This window comes from Melanostigma gelatinosum (genome assembly GCF_949748355.1).
Source record: "Melanostigma gelatinosum genome assembly, chromosome: 3".
In the NCBI taxonomy this organism is placed as follows: domain Eukaryota; kingdom Metazoa; phylum Chordata; class Actinopteri; order Perciformes; family Zoarcidae; genus Melanostigma; species Melanostigma gelatinosum.
The window spans coordinates 21679834-21702399 of NC_136636.1; the positions used below are offsets into that span (position 1 = coordinate 21679834).

A 22566-nucleotide genomic window follows, 5' to 3' on the forward strand; every position below is an offset into this window, starting at 1 on the left:
CGCCAAGCTCGCCAAGCAGGATACTTACTGTTTGCCAAAGAGGGACTTACTGTTTGCCAAGCAGGGACTTACTGTTCGCCAAGCAGGGACTTACTGTTTGCCAAGCAGGGACTTACTGTTTGCCACGCAAGTACTTACTGTTCGCCAAGCAGGGACTTACTGTTTGCCAAGCAGGGACTTACTGTTCGCCAAGCAGGGACTTACTGTACGCCAAGCAGGATACTTACTGTTCGCCAAGCTCGCCAAGCAGGATACTTACTGTTTGCCAAAGAGGGACTTACTGTTCGCCAAGCAGGGACTTACTGTACGCCAAGCAGGATACTTACTGTTCGACAAGCTCGCCAAGCAGGATACTTACTGTTCGCCAAGCTCGCCAAGCAGGATACTTACTGTTTGCCAAGCAGGGACTTACTGTTTGCCAAGCAAGGACTTACTGTTCGCCAAGCAGGGACTTACTGTTTGCCAAGCTGGATACTTGCTGTTCGCCAAGCAGGATACTTGCTGTTTGCCAAGCAGCGACTTACTGTTTGCCAAGAAGGATTCTTACTGTTCGCCAAGCAGGATACTTACTGTTCACCAAGCAGGATACTTACTGTTTGCCAAAGAGGGACTTACTGTTTGCCAAGCAGGGACTTACTGTTTGCCAAGCAAGGACTTACTGTTCGCCAAGCAGGGACTTACTGTTTGCCAAGCTGGATACTTGCTGTTCGCCAAGCAGGATACTTGCTGTTTGCCAAGCAGGGACTTACTGTTTGCCAAGAAGGATTCTTACTGTTCGCCAAGCAGGATACTTACTGTTCACCAAGCAGGATACTTACTGTTTGCAAAGCTGGATACTTACTGTTCGCCAAGCAGGATACTTACTGTTCGCCAAGCAGGATACTTACTGTTCGCTAACCAGGATACTTACTGTTTGCAAAGCTGGATACTTACTGTTCACTAAGCAGGATACTTACTGTTTGCCAAGCAGGATACTTACTGTTCGCCAAGCAGGATACTTAATGTTTGCAAAGCTGGATACTTACTGTTTGCCAAGCAGGATCCTTACTGTTCGCCAAGCAGGGACTTACTGCTCGCCAAGCAGGATACTTACTGTTCGCCAAGCTCGCCAAGCAGGATACTTACTGTTTGCCAAAGAGGGACTTACTGTTTGCCAAGCAGGGACTTACTGTTCGCCAAGCAGGGACGTACTGTTTGCCAAGCAGGGTCTTACTGTTTGCCAAGCAGGGACTTACTGTTCGCCAAGCAGGGACTTACTGTACGCCAAGCAGGATACTTACTGTTCGCCAAGCTCGCCAAGCAGGGACTTACTGTTTGTCAAGCAGGGACTTACTGTTCGCCAAGCAGGGACTTACTGTTTGCCAAGCAGGGACTTACTGTTCGCCAAGCTCACCAAGCAGGATACTTACTGTTTGCCAAAGAGGGACTTACTGTTTGCCACACAAGGACTTACTGTTTGCCAAGCAGGGACTTACTGTTCGTAAAGCAGGATACTTACTGTTTGCAAAGCTGGATACTTGCTGTTCGCCGAGCAGGATACTTGCTGTTTGCCAAGCAGGGACTTACCATTTGCCAACTCACTGTTAGCCAAGCAGAGACTTACTGTTTGCCAAGCAGGGACTTACTGTTCGCCAAGCAGGGACTTACTGTTCGCCAAGCAGGGACTTACTGTTTGCCAAGCAGGGACTTACTGTTTGCCACGCAAGGACTTACTGTTTGCCAAGCAGAGACTTACTGTTCGCCAAGCAGGGACTTACTGTTTGCCAAGTAGAGACTTACTGTTCGCCAACTTACTGTTCGCCAAGCAGGGACTTACTGTTTGCCAAGCAGGGACTTACTGTTCGCCAAGCAGGGACTTACTGTTTGCCAAGCAAAGACTTACTGTTCGCCAAGCAGGGACTTACTGTTCACCAACTTACTGTTCGCCAAGCAGGGACTTACTGTTTGCCAAGCTGGATACTTGCTGTTTGCCAAGCAGGGACTTACTGTTTGCCAAGCAGGGACTTACTGTTTGCCAAGCAGGGACTTACTGTTTGCCAAGCAGGGACTTACTGTTTGCCAAGCAAGGACTTACTGTTCGCCAAGCAGGGACTTACTGTTCGTCAAGCAGGGACTTACTGTTCGCCAAGCAGGATACTTGCTGTTTGCCAAGCAGGGACTTACTGTTCGCCAAGAAGGGACTTACTGTTCGCCAAGCAGGGACTTACTGTACGCCATGCAGGATACTTACTGTTCGCCAATCTCGCCAAGCAGGATACTTACTGTTTGCCAAAGAGGGACTTACTGTTTGCCAAGCAGGGACTTACTGTTCGTCAAGCAGGATACTTACTGTTTGCCAAGCAGGGACTTACTGTTTGCCAAGCAAGGACTTACTGTTCGCCAAGCAGGGACTTACTGTTCGTCAAGCAGGGACTTACTGTTCGCCAAGCAGGATACTTGCTGTTTGCCAAGCAGGGACTTACTGTTCGCCAAGAAGGGACTTACTGTTCGCCAAGCAGGGACTTACTGTACGCCAAGCAGGATACTTACTGTTCGCCAATCTCGCCAAGCAGGATACTTACTGTTTGCCAAAGAGGGACTTACTGTTTGCCAAGCAGGGACTTACTGTTCGTCAAGCAGGATACTTACTGTTTGCCAAGCAGGGACTTACTGTTCGCCAAGCAGGGACTTACTGTTCCCCAACTCACTGTTCGCCAAGCAGGGACTTACTGTTTGTCAAGCAGGGACTTACTGTTCGCCAAGCAGGGACTTACTGTTTGCCAAGCAGGGACTTACTGTTCGCCAAGCAGGGACTTACTGTTCGCCAAGCAGGATACTTACTGTTCGCCAAGCTCACCAAGCAGGATACTTACTGTTTGCCAAAGAGGGACTTACTGTTTGCCAAGCAGGGACTTACTGTTTGCCACACAAGGACTTCCTGTTTGCCAAGCAGGGACTTACTGTTCGTAAAGCAGGATACTTACTGTTTGCAAAGCTGGATACTTGCTGTTCGCCGACCAATATCCAGTATTTTTCTGAAATGTCCCAAAAATGAATACAAATTTGAATGAGTTTTGCTGACATTGCCTCTTTGAATTCCTTTACAGTCGTACAGAGTAAGGACACCTCCTTTTGCTGTGGAGCCAGAGCGCTGGGGGAACAGCACCATAGAGCTCGAGTTCAAGTCCGACAGCTCTGATCAAAGCGATCTCTTGGTGAGTTGTTCTATATATTTATATGTATTTATATATTGGCTGATGGTTTGTTTGTCAGAGGAAGACATTGTTTGTGATCATTCGTAGCAGATTGCCAGTAGAGCTGATTTGGCCTTCTCTTTCTTTTCTCGGCCGACCTTTGCAAGTGCACCTGCACCTGCACCCACTTTCTCCGCTCCACAATGCAAATGTAACATCTTCAAGAAGGTAACGTGCTATTAGAAAATTGGGTTTATGCAATGTATACATGGACAAAGAAGACATAATCCCTGGTAGTTAAAAGATTTGGATCAAAATGTCTTTTTCAGATTCAGAGCCCCGTCACTCATAAATCACCAGGGAGCTCCTTGAAGTTTGCTGCAATGAAGAGAATGAGGGATGCTGGCTGTGACAAAAAGAAGAGGACGACCAATGTGAAGATATTTGCATAAATAGTGTTATGACGGGTCAGATAGGCAGTTATCATAATAGATAGGTTCAGATGTTCATTTTCCAACTTTGTTAGCATACATATACGGCACTGTTAAAGATCCAATAGACAGTATTAATAAGAGCATGCCAATTTATTTCTTAACATGCGTAGGAAGTAGTGTTATGGATCAGTTCAACTGTATTGTTAACCACAGAAAGATTTAGTTCATATTCCAGCTTTTTGGCAGCTCTTTGTTGGGTTTGGAGGAGAGTTCAGAGTTTGTTGTAGTGCTGTCGTGTTGTATGATTTACCTTTACTGCTGTTCACATGCAATCTCTTTTTTTCTGCACAAGTTCATATTGTTGGTGTCGGAAATGGTTAATTTATGTATTACCAACTTAATATATTCACGTTTCCTAATATTGACAGTGATATAAGTCAAATAAATGTTCAAATTGATCAGCATTGTCTTTGTTTGAATGTTCTCTTCCTCTCTGCCGTCAGCCTCTCATGAAGGATTTAGATTTCACGCGACCGAATCGTACTAATTAGTGGAAAATCAGAAGTGCAGAAGGAGACGACGCCGACTGAGAGCTCCCTCCTCCTTAATGGCGGAACTGGAGATGAAATTGAGATTGGTCTGCTGGGGCCGTTGGCACGTTGTCGTATATTGGATGGCCGTCATAAAGTCCTCCAGAAATGACAAGTGTGTCCTCGTCTGCCACAAATTCATCTGCTGAAAATGAAATAGCCATTTTTAATTGCTAATTAAAGACAACATATGATTTCGTGATTGCATGCTGAAGGGGAAGTCCTTACCCGTGTTGTTTAGAGGTTGATGCAAGTATTGGATTTTATGTTTGCATCTGTGGAACATGAACACAACCCCTGCCAGGGCAAACACTCCAAGCACAACGCTGAAGACGATGGTCATGCGCTTCTCTGAAATGTTTAGTCTCAAACCTTGTAACGCAGCAAAAGAATGAACAAATTAAAGTCATTCACGCGAGTGAAACATCAAGTCGCATTGCGTAACCAAATCATTAATACAAACTGAAGCCCGATGCCTACCTGGTGTGGTTGTGTCCACTGAACCTGAGGTTGTGTTGACAGTGTGAGATGAATTTGCAGTTGTGATCACTGTAGTATCTGGTGTACTTATGTAACCTGCTGTGGTCCGCGTCGATGTTGTCAGAGCGGTAGACGTAGGAGTGTCCGGTGTCGTGGTCGTCGGTGTCGTACTGTTAGTTCGAGGAGTCACGTCGGTTGTTGACTGAGGAGTCTGGAGAGGACTTGTGCCCTCAAGTGTAGCTGCTGTAGCGTTGGTGAAGGTGCCATTGTCCCGGGTCGTGCTGGTGAAAGGAGTCGTGTTCTCCGTCGAGTTTGAGAAGACAGCCACACGTCCAGTAGAGTTAGATGAAGATAGCGTTGTTGCTGTGAGCGTCACGTTTAAATCAGGGGTTCTTATTGTTGGCGTGACAGTTAATTTATCCGTCTGTGTTTGTGCCACAGCAAGAGGAATGGCCAGAAGGTAACAAGCCAGGGTAGCAAAGAGGGTGTCCATGGCCATTTAGTTCTGTAGTGGGAAACAAAACACTGGCTGAAAAACACTGGAATACATACATTTATGTTCCCCGTCTGTGCAGTGAAAACAATACCCTAAACATTGTGTTTGACCTTTTACTAGGAGGTCATATGCGTTACATGAACAGATCTGATGCAGGAAATAACTTCGGACACACTAAACATGACTGTGTACACACAACTCTGATCTTTTGTAGTTACGTCGGTGGAAACGTTTCTAATCTCCCTCCCAAGGGGGAGCTTAACTTAAGTCCAAACCGTGAATAAGAAGTCAATGACAGATCTGGCTCACCTTGGTTTCTTCGTATGAACAAGAGACTCGGTTCACTTCCCTGACAGCGACTCTGCCTCCATGTCACTGCCGACTCCTCACTTCCTATGAACCTGGACCAGCTCGTGCTGATTTGCTGGCAAAGTGGCAGGTGAAAGTGGGCAGGCCACTTCTTTGTGAACTTCCTCTATTGTATGTTTCCAAGGAGACAAAGGACACAGCTACACAGCTATTACCTAGAGTAGACCAAAGCTCAATCTCTCTCTCTCTCTCTCTCTCTCTCTCTCTCTCTATCTCTATCTCTCTCTCTCTCTCTCTCTCTCTCTCTCTCTCTCTCTCTCTCTCTCTCTCTCTCTCTCTCTCTCTATCTCTATCTCTCTCTCTCTCTCTCTCTCTCTCTCTCTCTCTCTTTATCTCTCTCTGTCTCTGTCCCCCCCCCCTTTCTTGCTCAGTTCAAATAGAGTTTACAGCCCTGAGTGGAAGACAAACTGCATTGCCAACGCATTACAGCAACTACACTGTAAATGTATTGTATTCCCTCTCACAAACACACAGAGTTCATAATACAGCTGTCTTCTGTGCTGAATGTGTGCACGTGTGTATTCAATCACCATGGTCAACATGTCATGAAATAAAAGGAGGGCCGTGTTCAGGATATACAGCTAGCAGCCGCTGGCAGGGAGAACTATTGAACAAAGGGCAATAGTAGTCAAGTTGCCACATTGCTGCTACACAGGAAATGGGAGCAGCTCAGTCACACTGGAGCAAAAGATGTGGCAACCTTGTGTTATTTTAAAAGCTCTGTTCCTTATTGTTCTGATGAATACCTCAATAGCTGAAACGTCTTGGGTTTCGTTAAATGATTCAAACGGTCCACCAAATATTGCATGATATTTCTTGTTTTTTTCTGTTGTTTAGGCACCTCAGTAAGGCAGCAAGCAACATGAATAGGCAAGCTTTTGAATTTAACTTATATTCTGTTAAAGTTATGTTTTAGTTGTGCCAAGCTTTATCACTTGTTGTCAAGCCCTTTCTTAAGTTAAACTCCAAATTGATTTAGCATTTTCATTTGAGCAGCATGTTCACGTCAACATAAATAGGCTTACAGCAATAATGAAGTTATAATTGTTCGCACCAAATGCACCACAGAGGTAGCAGCAGAACAACTGTGACTTGTCATCTGTATGTTTATAAAAAAAACAATTTGCATTGAAATGTCTCCACGAAGAAGAGAAAACGTATCGATATATATCGCAGCGTTACAGTTTGGTGGAGTTTTCATCATTTTTACTCATCGGGTCAAAGTCTTTGAATGCTGAGTCGTCAGCTTTCAAATGAAAGTCTGCTGCAGCCTTTTCTGTGACGTCTGATGCCTGTAGTGTGTTAAGAACAAAACATTAATAACGTGACAAAATCTACATATGTACATGTAATATATCCTTCATTTACTACCTATTATCTAACAAAAGGGTCAGTCTCCTACCTCTGATTTACTACAGCAACTGAAGCAGATCAGGTCACTCATCTTCACAAACAGGTCAGGGCTCCTTTGTTCTTGCTTGCATCCCCCTAAAGAGAAATAGAGACATATTCTCACTGCTGTATTGGTAGATTTAGATCATAATATGTAGATCATTAATGTGTGTTAATGCATTAATGTGTGCCTCACCTGTGATCATGCTCACCAGCAGGCCGCACACGATTGTGGTCAGAGTACCCAAGAGAGCCAAGTAGAGGTAGGACAGAGAGTACCAGGAGTCTGCCAGAGGTGGCCTCACACTGACACGCGAAAGAAAATCATTTTAGTCATCGTCCTCCTGCCACTTTACACATGTTATAACGCCAAAATGATCACCACTGCTTTCTGAAGATATGCTGTATGAAGTCAGGCTGCATATTCAGTGACTTTACAATGATATCAAACAGAGAAAAAAAAACAGCAAATCATCATATTTGAGCCTGGAACCAGAGAATATTTGGCATTTTTGCTTGGTAAGAAAGTAAAATACCTGAGGAATTATTTGCTTATTAAAATGTTCTGTCGATTGACTAATCAGTTGCCATGATCAACCAATTTCTGCAGTTCAGGTTTACAAAGCTAGACAGCGTTTTTGGATCCTCTCTCTCTCTGGGAATGGAATACATTTTAAAACCTATAAAAAAAATCTATTTCTGAAATGTAGTCCAGAAAAAGCAGTTGGGTGCAGCAGATTTGATTGAGTTGAATGAAGTGTGTGCATATAGTGATATAGCATTGGAGCATTCATATGGCAGCAGAATCTATTCATTTTTACTGTGAAAGTTTATTAAGTTTCTACTTTTCCTGATGAATGGACTTATAGAATAAAGCAGATGGACCTTTCGTTAGATGTAAAGTGACTCACTCAGCCTGTGAGGTCAGAGTCACAGCACTGGTCCACGGAGCTGTCGTTGTGTAGTTCTGGCCCAGTGTGCTGTTGCAGCCCGCAGTGCTGACTTGGAGAGGATTTGTCTTTTCACTTGTCTGTGGGTAAACCTGGCCTCCAATCCCTACCCACAGAGTCAACACCAGACCGAGGATCATCCCCACAAGGCCTCCCTGCAATGTAAATATGGCTGCAGGCAAATATTTCCTGGATGTGTGTCACAGTTGTTGTATTGGCGAGATTTCTTTGTCAGAGGGTGTTGCTGTGCAAGTGAATGTTCCAAAAAAAAGAAAAATACTCACTATTGAATTGGATGTGCGGAATAGCATGCCCAGTAGGTAAAGACCGAGGAGAGGCCCGCTGATCATGCCAAATATGGACAGAGCTGCCTGGAAACAGAAAGCTGTCAGGAGGCTTGTAGTTCCTGATATTCAGCTCTGGGAGGTGCTGTAGAGCAACAACAGGCTGCAGTCCTGTCACTGAATGGTGGTTACCTGCAAAATGTCTCCCATCACTGAAGCAACTCCAGCCATCCCAATACACAGGGCACCAAAGAACACACCTGGGGGATGTTAAAATCAACGTCATCAACAGAAAGGATTTAATCACAAACAGCCCGCAGGTCCCAAATGTTCTTCGGTGAAAATTGTGCGGCAGGTTAGCTAAACTTGTCCTCAAAGTCTGAAACATATTTAAATGAAATGTCCTCATGTGATAGATTTAGTAATAGATGACACTCAGGTCTGAATTTTGTGTCGTAAAATAGTGATTTTTGTGCTCAATGTGTTTTAAAAAGACATCTTGACTTGCTTTTGCAGGGTATCTGCCAGTCTTGAAAAGTCTTTAAAAAGCATTGAATTCAGTTTTTTAAAAGCCTTAAGAAAAGTCCTAAATATTTTTCATAGGCAGTAATCATAGTTGTAAAATATTTTGTATCCGATTGCAGGCTATTGGGAGCCGTTAAACATGCGTAAACTAAATGTAGGATAGTTTCTACAGTGGACTCTGCACGCAGGAGACAGATCGATCCTTCTTATGACGTCTCAATTAGCACTACAAGACCTATAGTCATAGTGGGTACTGTCACTTCTGTTGGCTACAGTAGCTTTGAAGCTTATTGTCCCGTAACAGGCAAGTGTCAGATTTAGCAAAACCTAAAATGACATGAATCATTTTAACCCTCCTATTATCATTGCCGACCCTATTTAATGTTTAACGTCCCGAAATAAGTGCTTGATATCTTATTTCATGATTCTTCCTAATTTAATGTGAACAACTGGGTTACAGTTTCAATGTCTTGTACGCATTTTGTACACATCATTATATAAACGTCTAAAAGTTTGTACAGCAGCCTTCGCAACCATTTCTCCTGGTGCCCTGTTTGCTCTTTCTTTTTACTCTGTCTCCATTGACATTTTCCAGAATGTACAGTGAGATAGGGAAAGGTTTTATAGAAGAGCGTTCTTCAGAACTGTCTTTCTTTAGTGTTAGTTTGTCCCTCAGAACTTTACGCTTCTCTAAAGCCTGCTCGTTCTTGGGCGACTGTGAAAGTGTTTTGTTGAACTTACTCAGGCCCATGTTCATCCAGTACACCTGCTTCTCTGTGAGGTTTTTGCACACTGGAAGAATAAAGTCTTCCACAGTGACGGCAACAAGAGCGTTAATGCTGGACGACACCGTGCTGAAAACAAACAGTAAGCTATTAAGTCTTTGCACAGAAGAGGAAGACTGATGCATGTGAATGGCAGATTATAGATTACAGATAGGATTAGTCTCAGGTAGCCGGCAGATGAAGTGGATTTTTCACAATAAATCACAACCGGTGACTCATTCTTTCTTTACTATTGTACCTTATCTACAAGATCATTTCCTCAGCAAACACAGGCTATTTTGTTCTGATTTAAAATAATGTAATGTCCTTGTTCGTCTCAGGCCTCACCTAAGAGTACCACTGTATGCGGCAGCCACAAACAAGCCTGGGATTCCAGGGTAATCTGCCAAAATATCCATCACAAGGTAGGGCAGCATCTGGTTTGCAAACATAAGCCAATCGTAGTGTTAATGCTTTGTTACACAAAACACAGAATGATGATGATGATGTTGAGTAAAGAGACAATTGCAGCCGGTTACCTGGTCGTAGGTGCTTATATCCCTGTTTGTAAATGGGTCACAGTTCTTGTAAATGGAGTACATGGTGAGGCCAGTAAACATAGCCAGACTCACAGTTACCCACAAGCCAACCGTGTTCACGTACAACGCCCTGAGAGACAAAAAAGAAGACTTGTCGGTGCATGGGCCGTGGCTGACAGCCGGTAAGGTGTACAGTGCATTGCAGGAACGCTCACATCTTGGCATGTCTCAGGGTTTTGCAGGAGATGTAGCGTTGCACCTGGGACTGGTTGATTGAGTAGATCGACACCCACATGACGCTGCCACCGACTATGATGGTCCAGAAGCTATGTCGCTTCAGAGGATCTGGGTCAAAACTGATAAAAGTGAACAGGGTGTGAACGTGTTGAATGTTTGGGGACATCAACATCTCAAACGTCTGGCAGTGTGAGAGGACACTTTTAAAGGCAATAAGCAAACAGAATTTAGATTTATTTTTCTCGATAATTTCCAGTGAATCTCCCTTCCTTGTACACTAAAGCGTTTACAGGAAACAATTTTCGGAAAGTTAAGCTAATTAGTTTTTATGTAGCTGCCAACTAATTGATCTGATTAATGAGTTAAAAACAGACGAACATCAAATACGATCTGACACAACTCTGCCTGTGAACATACTCAAACGCCTCTAGACGGCCTCCTTGGCCGGCGTCCTCCCAAATCTTCGTCAGGCCTCCCTGCAGTGCAGCTCCTCTGGCTATAACGGCGACAAAACCCGACAGCATGATCACCATCTGTATCACGTCCGTCCAGATTACTGCTTTCAGTCCGCCCTGAAACAAGATCCATGTTGGAGCCAGCTTATCATTTCCAAGTACTTCCAATTTAAAGCTAGATGAGGCTTGTGATGTACAATTATGCATTGTCATGCAGAGAATAACTTGCATTAGTTTCACAAGCATATCAGACGTGGATGTTGATATTTAAGTGTAATATCACAACGAACAGTTTGAGATACACATGCATTCATGCTTGGACTTGAGGTTTTCAGTCGCTGTTTGCACGCATTTTAGACCTCTTGTATACTCTTGGGTACGCAGATCATTTGTTCAATACAATACATCATATTTTTTAGAATGCACAATACCAACCAAAGCGCAGTAGACGATGCACACTGCTCCTGTAGCCACCAGCACTCCCCAGAGATCAAGTCCTGTGACTGTGAAATCACAAAAGAAAAGCTCCGTTACGATTTTAGAATAACCTTTTGAGACGTAACAACGTGTGACAGTGTTAGTAACTCCAAGCCAAAGTCTCCATAACCTCTCTGAAATGGGGTATCTATCCATCTTTATTTTTTACTTTGCACAAGCGATGAATTCCCACTTCATTTAAAAAGAAAAACACATCTGGTCGCCTCTTTTGTTTTCGGGTCAATCTGTCTTTAAGACAAACACGAGAGAAGGGCAACTCATGACGAATGACATCAAAGATAACATAGGCATCTCTGGAAGACTATAGCATCATACAAAGTACTATTTATACATAGTTGTTGCAAGAACAGCCTTCGTATAGACTCACTTTGATTTAGTGCAAGAGCAGGAGCATAGATGACCAAACCGGTGTAGAGGACCTGAAAACAGATGGCACCATTAGCTGATTAGGTGGAAACACAACAATCATGTGATTCATATTAATCTTGGTATCTAGAACTCTACATAAAGTCAAACAGGCCGGCTTGTTATCATGTTACGTATACCATGTCAGTTATAGATGATTGTTCCATTCTTCATGGTTTTGTACATTTAGTTACAATTATCTAAATACAACAACCAGTTGAATACTAAAAGCATGTTTTAGTTACCGTCTGTACGATGTACATCGAGGTTCCAATTATCCGAATGGGCCGGCTGAAGCGCATCTCCAGGTACTAGGAATGAAAGGAGAAACAGTCAGACATCATTAAACTCTTTCCACACATTGGTTTGCTTTGTACATCCACAAAGTATGAAAGGTGTTTGTTTATTGGTTTGTATTTCTCTGTTTTAACACCTTTTGAAGGAAATACTTTTCCACCAGTTGTATTCTGTACAGCCATTCAACCAAGATCACTTTAAATCTTACTATACTGGACGTATCATGAGCCACATTGTCTGGTAAAAGTCATGCATTTCTGTTAGCATGCTTGCTTTGTTGGTGTTTACATCTGAAGTTATTTGGTGCAGCGCCACAATAATCACATACAGCCTGTGACTTTTCCTCACCTCATATGCGCTGGTGATCCCCAGCCTGTAGAAAAGCGGGACGAAGATCTCGGCAGTGATTGCAGACATGATGGCGTAGGAGAAGCCGAAGAGCCAGAAGGCAGTTCCGAACCGGTAGGCCTCAGTAGGTGTGCCAATGACTGTGATGCCAGACATGAAGCTGGCAGTGAGCGACATGGCAACTGGCACAGCCGTCATTTGCCGTCCACCCAGCAAGAACTCAGCGCTGCTGGTCTCCTTACGGCTCCGGATGGCCTGGAAAAGGCCGATGCCCGCTGCCAACAGAATTGCTCCGAAAAACACCACATAATCCCACACAGAGAAAGTGGCCACTGGACCACCTGTTCCAACCATGCTTAGTTCAGTTTCCTAACACTTCTCTTCTCTCTCAGATGTTGTCAAGGACACTTCTGTGTTACCTCGACTCCAGTTGTACATATGCCAGTAAGAGCAAAGGTTGAACACCGATGACTGACTGAAAAATGAAAAATGCTTTTCAGTGCATTTCAGACTTGGTCAACTGTGAAAGTGTGAAAATCAGCTGCACTCATATTCAAAAGTTTCAAACCTTCAACAAAGAGAGGTAAAATCCAAGGAGTTCAGGGTCTCTATCAACCATAAGCGTCGCTCCGACTGCAGTAGAATAATGAGATACTTCAACCACTGAACATCTTCTGCAATTGTCAGCAGTCTGATGTTTTCGGTAGACCATAAAGATTAGTTCACTTTAGTAAATAATCCATCAAGGACACACGGTTACAGTCAGCTGTGATTTCAGGGATTGTAAAAGATCCTGAGGTTTGTTTGAAGACCTTCTGTTGTCTAGATGTGTCCATTCTCATAGGAGGGGTCTTTACACAACTCCCAAGTTATTCAGTATGAGTTTTGTATCGTGAGGAATTTACGCAGGCAGGGCAGGTTCAAACTTTATGCTTTTCACTTTGGGTCACGTGATGACCATTGCTTTACTTTGCACATCTTTATCTTTGATTATCATTCCAGCGATTTATAGGGAAGCTTGTAATTTCAAACACAAAAACATGAAGGTGTGTGAGGGCGGACAATGTGACAACTACTGTAAAAACAAATAGAGAAAGAGTAGGTGTAAGCCACGGGGACATTAATGTCAGCACAATGGATAAGCATCATTCATTGTAATGAATGAATGAATAGAGATTTTATGGTTGATTTCCTTCAAGTCAGCCTTGAAGAGAAAATCAGCTCCAGTCAAATCTTAGAAAGTTAATGTAAAATGGCACACGTTAATGTTTGTGAAGGGGAGGAAGACCTGGGGAGAAGCTCGGAGCTGCTAAAAGGACAAAGACTGAACTTACACTCACTGAGTGTATTCTGATATTCTCTGGATACATTGTTCCTGTTCATGAATAGACTTTATTGCACACTATTAGAGAGCGACGACACTTGTGATTGAAAGGAAAAGAAGAAACTCTCTGCCGTGGAATGCAAGAACAATGTGCTTTTATAGTCTTGTTGAATTTTAAATAAAGAGGAGATATAAACAAAGACAGCGAAAAAACAACTGCATGTTTCACAATTATCATCTAATTTATCGAAGAGACTTTGAATAGCCTCAACAATCATCAAACCAAAATAGAGATAAGGAAATACCTGCAGTCTTGCAGCGCTGGATAGAAGGTTGTACTTCTCACTTTTTAAATCAAGGTACTGATTTGCCAGCAGCTTGGAGTCTGTGTCTGAAGAATTTGGTGTTTAGATATGAATGCTTACGTCTGCTGCAGTCGTTTTTTAACATACGTACTTACTAGAAGAGCAGATTAGATAAACCTTTTCTGCATGTTTTCATGTTCAGTACAAGTTAGGACTGTGACAGTTTGTGAAAATGTTGTGTGCACATTGCTATCGAGATTTCTAACCCACGATGCAAAAAAGCATCTATGTGACATGCACATTCAGGAAGTGCATTGAAGTGTTTTGCTGCTTAAGACGTGTTTTTTTTATCAGTTAATTTTTACCCAAATAAGAGACATATTAGGTTTGTTTTGGAAGATAAAGTAAAACTCGGGTTGAAATTGAAGGTCTTTAAAAGATATGCACTCTTCCATGAGCAAATTAAGCTTTTAGCTGCTCGATGATCCATTGCGTCAATTCCCTTGGTTGTTGCATGGACTTTGTCCATGAAGGAAATCATTAATTCATGTCATCCACATAATGGACTTCACTTTCAGGTCTTCCTGTTCGTCACCGATAGAAGATAACTGCTTACATGGATGCAGTTGGATTGTAACATGTTTGCATAAATACTGGTCAGCAGGGATGTTGTTCAGACTCACTGCACCATCGGGCCTGCAGGTGCTAATAGGTGCTAAAATAAGAGACATATTAGGTTTGTTTGTTTGTTGCAGGGACTTACTGTTCGCCAAGCAGGATACTTACTGTTTGCCAAGCAGGATACTTACAGTATGCCAAGCAGGATACTTACTGTTCGCCAAGCTCGCCATACAGGATACTTACTGTTCGCCAAGCAGGATACTTACTGTTCGCCAAGCAGGGACTTACTGGTCGCCAAGCTCGCCAAGCAGGATACTTACTGTTCGCCAAGCAGGGACTTACTGTTTGCCAAGCAGGGACTTACTGTTCGCCAAGCAGGGACTTACTGTTCTCCAAGGAGGGACTTACTGTTTGCCAAGCAGGGACTTACTGTTTGCCAAGCAAGGACTTACTGTTCGCCAAGCAGGATACTTACTGTTTGCAAAGCTGGATACTTACTGTTTGCCAAGGAGGATACTTACTGTTCTGTTCGCCAAGCAGGATACTTACTGTTTGCCAAGAAGGATACGTGCTGTTCGCCAAGCTGGATACTTACTGTTCGTCAAGCAGGATACTTACTGTTTGCAAAGCTGGATACTTGCTGTTCGCCAAGCAGGATACTTGCTGTTTGCCAAGCAGGGACTTACTGTTTGCCAAGCAGGGACTTACTGTTCGCCAAGCAGGGACTTACTGTTTGCCAAGCAGGGACTTACTGTTCGCCACGCAAGTACTTACTGTTCGCCAAGCAGGGACTTACTGTTTGCCAAGCAGGGACTTACTGTTTGCCAAGCAGGATACTTACTGTTTGCCAAGAAGGATACTTACTGTTTGCTAAGAAGGATTCTTACTGTTCGCCAAGCAGGATACTTACTGTTCGCCAAGCAGGATACTTACTGTTTGCAAAGCTGGATACTTACTGTTCGCCAAGCAGGATACTTACAGGTTCGCCAAGCAGGATACTTACTGTTCGCTAACCAGGATACTTACTGTTTGCAAAGCTGGATACTTACTGTTCACTAAGCAGGATACTTACTGTTTGCCAAGCAGGATACTTACTGTTCGCCAAGCAGGATACTTAATGTTTGCAAAGCTGGATACTTACTGTTTGCCAAGCAGGATCCTTACTGTTCGCCAAGCAGGGACTTACTGTTTGCCAAGCAGGGACTTACTGTTCGCCAAGCAGGGACTTACTGTTTGCCAAGCAGGGACTTACTGTTTGCCACGCAAGTCCTTACTGTTCGCCAAGCAGGGACTTACTGTTTGCCAAGCAGGGACTTACTGTTCGCCAAGCAGGGACATACTGTACGCCAAGCAGGATACTTACTGTTCGCCAATTAGGATACTTACTGTTTGCCAAGAAGGATACTTACTGTTTGCTAAGAAGGATACTTACTGTTCGCCAAGCAGGATACTTACTGTTTGCCAAGCAGGATACTTACTGTTTGCAAAGCTGGATACTTACTGTTCGCCATGCAGGATACTTACTGTTCGCCAAGCAGGATACTTACTGTTCGCAAAGCAGGATACTTACTGTTCGCCAAGCAGGATACTTATTGTTTGCAAAGCTGGATACTTACTGTTTCCCAAGCAGGATACTTACTGTTCACTAAGCAGGATACTTACTGTTCGCCAAGCAGGATCCTTACTGTTCGCCAAGCAGGGACTTACCGTTCGCCAAGCAGGATACTTACTGTTCGCCAAGCTCGCCAAGCAGGATACTTACTGTTTGCCAAAGAGGGACTTACTGTTTGCCAAGCAGGGACTTACTGTTTGCCACACAAGGACTTACTGTTTGCCAATCAGGGACTTACTGTTCGTCAAGCAGGATACTTACTGTTCGCCAAGCAGGATACTTACTGTTCGCTAACCAGGATACTTACTGTTTGCAAAGCTGGATACTTACTGTTCACTAAGCAGGATACTTACTGTTTGCCAAGCAGGATACTTACTGTTCGCCAAGCAGGATACTTAATGTTTGCAAAGCTGGATACTTACTGTTTGCAAAGCTGGATACTTACTGTTCACTAAGCAGGATACTTACTGTTTGCCAAGCAGGATACTTACTGTTCGCCAAGCAGGATACTTAATGTTTGCAAAGCTGGATACTTACTGTTTGCCAAGCAGGATCCTTACTGTTCGCCAAGCAGGGACTTACTGTTTGCCAAGCAGGGACTTACTGTTCGCCAAGCAGGGACTTACTGTTCGCCAAGCAGGGACTTACTGTTTGCCAAGCAGGGACTTACTGTTTGCCACGCAAGTCCTTACTGTTCGCCAAGCAGGGACTTACTGTTTGCCAAGCAGGGACTTACTGTTCGCCAAGCAGGATACTTACTGTTCGCCAATTAGCATACTTACTGTTTGCCAAGAAGGATACTTACTGTTTGCTAAGAAGGATACTTACTGTTCGCCAAGCAGGATACTTACTGTTTGCCAAGCAGGATACTTACTGTTTGCAAAGCTGGATACTTACTGTTCGCCAAGCAGGATACTTACTGTTCGCCAAGCAGGATACTTACTGTTCGCAAAGCAGGATACTTACTGTTCGCCAAGCAGGATACTTATTGTTTGCAAAGCTGGATACTTACTGTTTCCCAAGCAGGTTACTTACTGTTCACTAAGCAGGATACTTACTGTTCGCCAAGCAGGATCCTTACTGTTCGCCAAGCAGGGACTTACTGTTCGCCAAGCAGGATACTTACTGTTCGCCAAGCTCGCCAAGCAGGATACTTACTGTTTGCCAAAGAGGGACTTACTGTTTGCCAAGCAGGGACTTACTGTTTGCCACACAAGGACTTACTGTTTGCCAATCAGGGACTTACTGTTCGTCAAGCAGGATACTTACTGTTTGCAAAGCTGGATACTTGCTGTTCGCCAAGCGGGATACTTGCTGTTTGCCAAGCAGGGACTTACTGTTTGCCAAGCAGGGACTTACTGTTCGCCAAGCAGGGACTTACTGTTCGCTAACTCACTGTTCGCCAAGCAGGGACTTACTGTTTGCCAAAGAGGGACTTACTGTTTGCCAAGCAGGGACTTACTGTTTGCCACACAAGGACTTACTGTTTGCCAAGCAGGGACTTACTGTTCGTAAAGCAGGATACTTACTGTTTGCAAAGCTGGATACTTGCTGTTTGCCAAGCAGGGACTTACTGTTTGCCAAGCAGGGACTTACTGTTCGCCAAGCAGGGACTTACTGTTCGCCAACTCACTGTTCGCCAAGCAGGGACTTACTGTTTGCCAAGCAGGGACTTACTGTTTGCCAAGCAGGGACTTACTGTTTGCCAAGCAGAGACTTACTGTTCGCCAAGCAGGGACTTACTGTTTGCCAAGCAGGGACTTACTGTTCGCCAACTTACTGTTCGCCAAGCAGGGACTTACTGTTTGCCAAGCAGGGACTTACTGTTCGCCAAGCAGGGACTTACTGTTTGCCAAGCAGGGACTTACTGTTTGCCAAGCAGGATCCTTACTGTTCGCCAAGCAGCGACTTACTGTTCGCCAAGCAGGATACTTACTGTTCGCCAAGCTCACCAAGCAGGATACTTAATGTTTGCCAAAGAGGGACTTACTGTTTGCCAAGCAGGGACTTACTGTTCGCCAAGCAGGATACTTAATGTTTGCCAAAGAGGGACTTACTGTTTGCCAAGCAGGGACTTACTGTTCGCCAAGCAGGGACTTACTGTTTGCCAAGCAGGGACTTACTGTTTTCCACGCAAGTACTTACTGTTCGCCAAGCAGGGACTTACTGTTTGCCAAGCAGGGACTTACTGTTCGCCAAGCAGGGACTTACTGTTTGCCAAGCAGGGACTTACTGTACGCCAAGCAGGATACTTACTGTTCGCCAATTAGGATACTTACTGTTTGCCAAGAAGGATACTTACTGTTTGCTAAGAAGGATACTTACTGTTCGCCAAGCAGGATACTTACTGTTTGCAAAGCTGGATACTTACTGTTCGCCAAGCAGGATACTTACTGTTTGCCAAGCAGGATACTTACTGTTTGCAAAGCTGGATACTTACTGTTTGCCAACAAGGATACTTACTGTTCGCAAAGCAGGATACTTACTGTTCGCCAAGCAGGATACTTATTGTTTGCAAAGCTGGATACTTACTGTTTCCCAAGCAGGATACTTACTGTTCACTAAGCAGGATACTTACTGTTCGCCAAGCAGGATCCTTACTGTTTGCCAAGCAGGGACTTACTGTTCGCCAAGCAGGATACTTACTGTTCGCCAAGCTCGCCAAGCAGGATACTTACTGTTTGCCAAAGAGGGACTTACTGTTTGCCAAGCAGGGACTTACTGTTTGCCACACAAGGACTTACTGTTTGCCAAGCAGGGACTTACTGTTCGTCAAGCAGGATACTTACTGTTTGCAAAGCTGGATACTTGCTGTTCGCCAAGCAGGATACTTGCTGTTTGCCAAGCAGGGACTTACTGTTTGCCAAGCAGGGACTTACTGTTCGCCAAGCAGGGACTTACTGTTCGCTAACTCACTGTTCGCCAAGCAGGGACTTACTGTTTGCCAAAGAGGGACTTACTGTTTGCCAAGCAGGGACTTACTATTTGCCACACAAGGACTTACTGTTTGCCAAGCAGGGACTTACTGTTCGTAAAGCAGGATACTTACTGTTTGCAAAGCTGGATACTTGCTGTTCGCCAAGCAGGATACTTGCTGTTTGCCAAGCAGGGACTTACTGTTTGCCAAGCAGGGACTTACTGTTCGCCAAGCAGGGACTTACTGTTTGCCAACTCACTGTTCGCCAAGCAGGGACTTACTGTTTGCCAAGCAGGGACTGACTGTTTGCCACGCAAGGACTTAGTGTTTGCCAAGCAGAGACTTACTGTTCGCCAAGCAGGGACTTACTGTTTGCCAAGCAGGGACTTACTGTTCGCCAAGCAGGGACTTACTGTTTGCCAAGCAGGGACTTACTGTTTTCCACGCAAGTACTTACTGTTCGCCAAGCAGGGACTTACTGTTTGCCAAGCAGGGACTTACTGTTCGCCAAGCAGGGACTTACTGTTTGCCAAGCAGGGACTTACTGTACGCCAAGCAGGATACTTACTGTTTGCCAATTAGGATACTTACTGTTTGCCAAGAAGGATACTTACTGTTTGCTAAGAAGGATACTTACTGTTCGCCAAGCAGGATACTTACTGTTTGCAAAGCTGGATACTTACTGTTCGCCAAGCAGGATACTTACTGTTTGCCAAGCAGGATACTTACTGTTTGCAAAGCTGGATACTTACTGTTTGCCAACAAGGATACTTACTGTTCGCAAAGCAGGATACTTACTGTTCGCCAAGCAGGATACTTATTGTTTGCAAAGCTGGATACTTACTGTTTCCCAAGCAGGATACTTACTGTTCACTAAGCAGGATACTTACTGTTCGCCAAGCAGGATCCTTACTGTTTGCCAAGCAGGGACTTACTGTTCGCCAAGCAGGATACTTACTGTTCGCCAAGCTCGCCAAGCAGGATACTTACTGTTTGCCAAAGAGGGACTTACTGTTTGCCAAGCAGGGACTTACTGTTTGCCACACAAGGACTTACTGTTTGCCAAGCAGGGACTTACTGTTCGTCAAGCAGGATACTTACTGTTTGCAAAGCTGGATACTTGCTGTTCGCCAAGCAGGATACTTGCTGTTTGCCAAGCAGGGACTTACTGTTTGCCAAGCAGGGACTTACTGTTCGCCAAGCAGGGACTTACTGTTCGCTAACTCACTGTTCGCCAAGCAGGGACTTACTGTTTGCCAAAGAGGGACTTACTGTTTGCCAAGCAGGGACTTACTATTTGCCACACAAGGACTTACTGTTTGCCAAGCAGGGACTTACTGTTCGTAAAGCAGGATACTTACTGTTTGCAAAGCTGGATACTTGCTGTTCGCCAAGCAGGATACTTGCTGTTTGCCAAGCAGGGACTTACTGTTTGCCAAGCAGGGACTTACTGTTCGCCAAGCAGGGACTTACTGTTTGCCAACTCACTGTTCGCCAAGCAGGGACTTACTGTTTGCCAAGCAGGGACTGACTGTTTGCCACGCAAGGACTTAGTGTTTGCCAAGCAGAGACTTACTGTTCGCCAAGCAGGGACTTACTGTTTGCCAAGCAGGGACTTACTGTTCGCCAACTTACTGTTCGCCAAGCAGGGACTTACTGTTTGCTAAGCAGGGACTTACTGTTCACCAAGCAGGGACTTACTGTTTGCCAACCAGGGACTTACTGTTTGCCAAGCAGGATCCTTACTGTTCGCCAAGCAGGGACTTACTGTTCGCCAAGCAGGATACTTACTGTTCGCCAAGCTCGCCAAGCAGGATACTTACTGTTTGCCAAAGAGGGACTTACTGTTTGCCAAGCAGGGACTTACTGTTCGCCAAGCAGGGACTTACTGTTTGCCAAGCAGGGACTTACTGTTTGCCACGCAAATACTTACTGTTCGCCAAGCAGGGACTTACTGTTTGCCAAGCAGGGACTTACTGTTCGCCAAGCAGGGACTTACTGTTTGCCACGCAAGGACTTACTGTTCGCCAAGCAGGGACTTACTGTTTGCCAAGCAGGGACTTACTGTTCGCCAACTTACTGTTTGCCAAGCAGGGACTTACTGTTTGCCAAGCAGGGACTTACTGTTCGCCAAGCAGGGACTTACTGTTTGCCAAGTAGGGACTTACTGTTTGCCAAGCAAGGACTTACTGTTCGCCAAGCAGGGACTTACTGTTCGCCAACTTACTGTTCGCCAAGCAGGGACTTACTGTTTGCAAAGCAGGGACTTACTGTTCGCCAAGCAGGGACTTACTGTTTGCCAAGCAGGGACTTACTGTTTGCCAAGCAAGGACTTACTGTTGCTCACAGTACTTGAACTTTAGCAACAGAACTTACTGTTCCACGCACGGACTAACTGTTATGTTACTGTTGTCAGGGACTTACTGTTATCCTTATGAAGAGCCTCCTTGAGCTTACGGTGGAAATATAACTGTTTATCAAGAGTAGCCTGACAGAGGGCCAGCTCCTCCTTGGTGGTAGTTTGAACGTGATGCTCAGCCTCCAGCAGGTCCTGTGTTTCCTTCAGAGCTGCTGCGATCCTGTTTGTCTCCGGTCTTTGTTCGTCTATCTGGGCTTGATAGGAAGCCTTGGCTTGAGAGAGAGCCTTGGCTTGATGGAGAGACTTCTCCTCTTGCCATTGTAGTTGGCCATTTGTCAGCTCCTGCATGGCCTTGTCAAGATCCTCCTTGAGCTGAAATACCTCCATCTCCTCCTTGGTGGTAGTTTTAGGTGGTAGTTAGTGGTAGTTGGTGGTAGTTTTAGGTTTTATGTGATGCTCAGACTCCAGCTTCTTCTGATCGTCCTTTTGTTTCTTCTCATTTGTTCCATTGCAATTGTCAAATGTGTTTTTGAACCAAGTTGATGAGTGCTGTGAAAAACTGTGAGAGTTTTCAATGTAATTGTCAAGTGTGTATGTTAATGTCTGCTCTCAAATGTGTGAAGGTATGTGTGAGGGACATACTGGCTGAACATCAAAGCCACAGAATAGAATTCGTGATGAATTCTATTCTGATTTTCATGTCCAAGACAGGTGGAGTACAAATACTGTGGACGTTGTGTATGAGCTCACCTGTTCAGAGTCCCACTTATAACCGTTAAACAGCATTTGCCCCTTTCATACAGACAAACCGTTCATTATTAACATAAACTTTGTGAAGAACGGAGGGGGTTCTGATGTGTGTGCATGTGCATGCAAAGACTGTGTGTGTGTGTGTGTGTGTGTGTATGTGCATTCATGTGCAGGGGGATTGTCCCTCAGCATGTGCTGCATGTCAACAGTGAATGACTGCGGTGTGAACGAGTCACTAGAGGTTATTGCTGAGCGACAGCTCGTTGCCAAGAGATAAATCACACTACGATAACATTTGATGTCCTCTGTGGTGAAGCAATCTGACACTGAATCCATCAGAACATTGTGTGGAACAACCCCAAAGACAACAGTTTCATCTATTCATGAAGTAAACCTTGATACGATGATGAAGACCAGCATAACATAAGAGTTTAGTCACTAT

General features: G+C 44.5%; 1 protein-coding gene and 1 long non-coding RNA gene across 2 annotated transcripts; both read right to left on the reverse strand.

Annotated features, from left to right (window-relative positions):
* Positions 1-3791: 3791 nt before the first annotated feature.
* On the reverse strand, positions 3792-4825 carry LOC306797559. Its single transcript, XR_013773135.1, has 3 exons — positions 4678-4825; positions 4426-4569; positions 3792-4342 (listed from the first exon to the last, which is right to left on the reverse strand). It is a non-coding gene; the product is annotated as an uncharacterized lncRNA (long non-coding RNA).
* A 1895-nt stretch (positions 4826-6720) lies between these two features.
* On the reverse strand, positions 6721-12590 carry LOC306775748 (sodium-coupled monocarboxylate transporter 1-like; the record flags this gene model as incomplete). The annotated part of the gene is made up of 15 exons (XM_079266238.1): positions 6721-6834; positions 6945-7030; positions 7131-7240; positions 7846-8039; positions 8169-8255; positions 8361-8428; positions 9435-9547; positions 9806-9894; positions 9997-10126; positions 10212-10352; positions 10651-10805; positions 11124-11191; positions 11554-11605; positions 11837-11902; positions 12237-12590. The coding sequence occupies 15 exons, from the start codon at positions 12588-12590 to the stop codon at positions 6721-6723; spliced, it is 1827 nt and encodes a 608-aa protein (XP_079122364.1).
* Positions 12591-22566: the final 9976 nt, after the last annotated feature.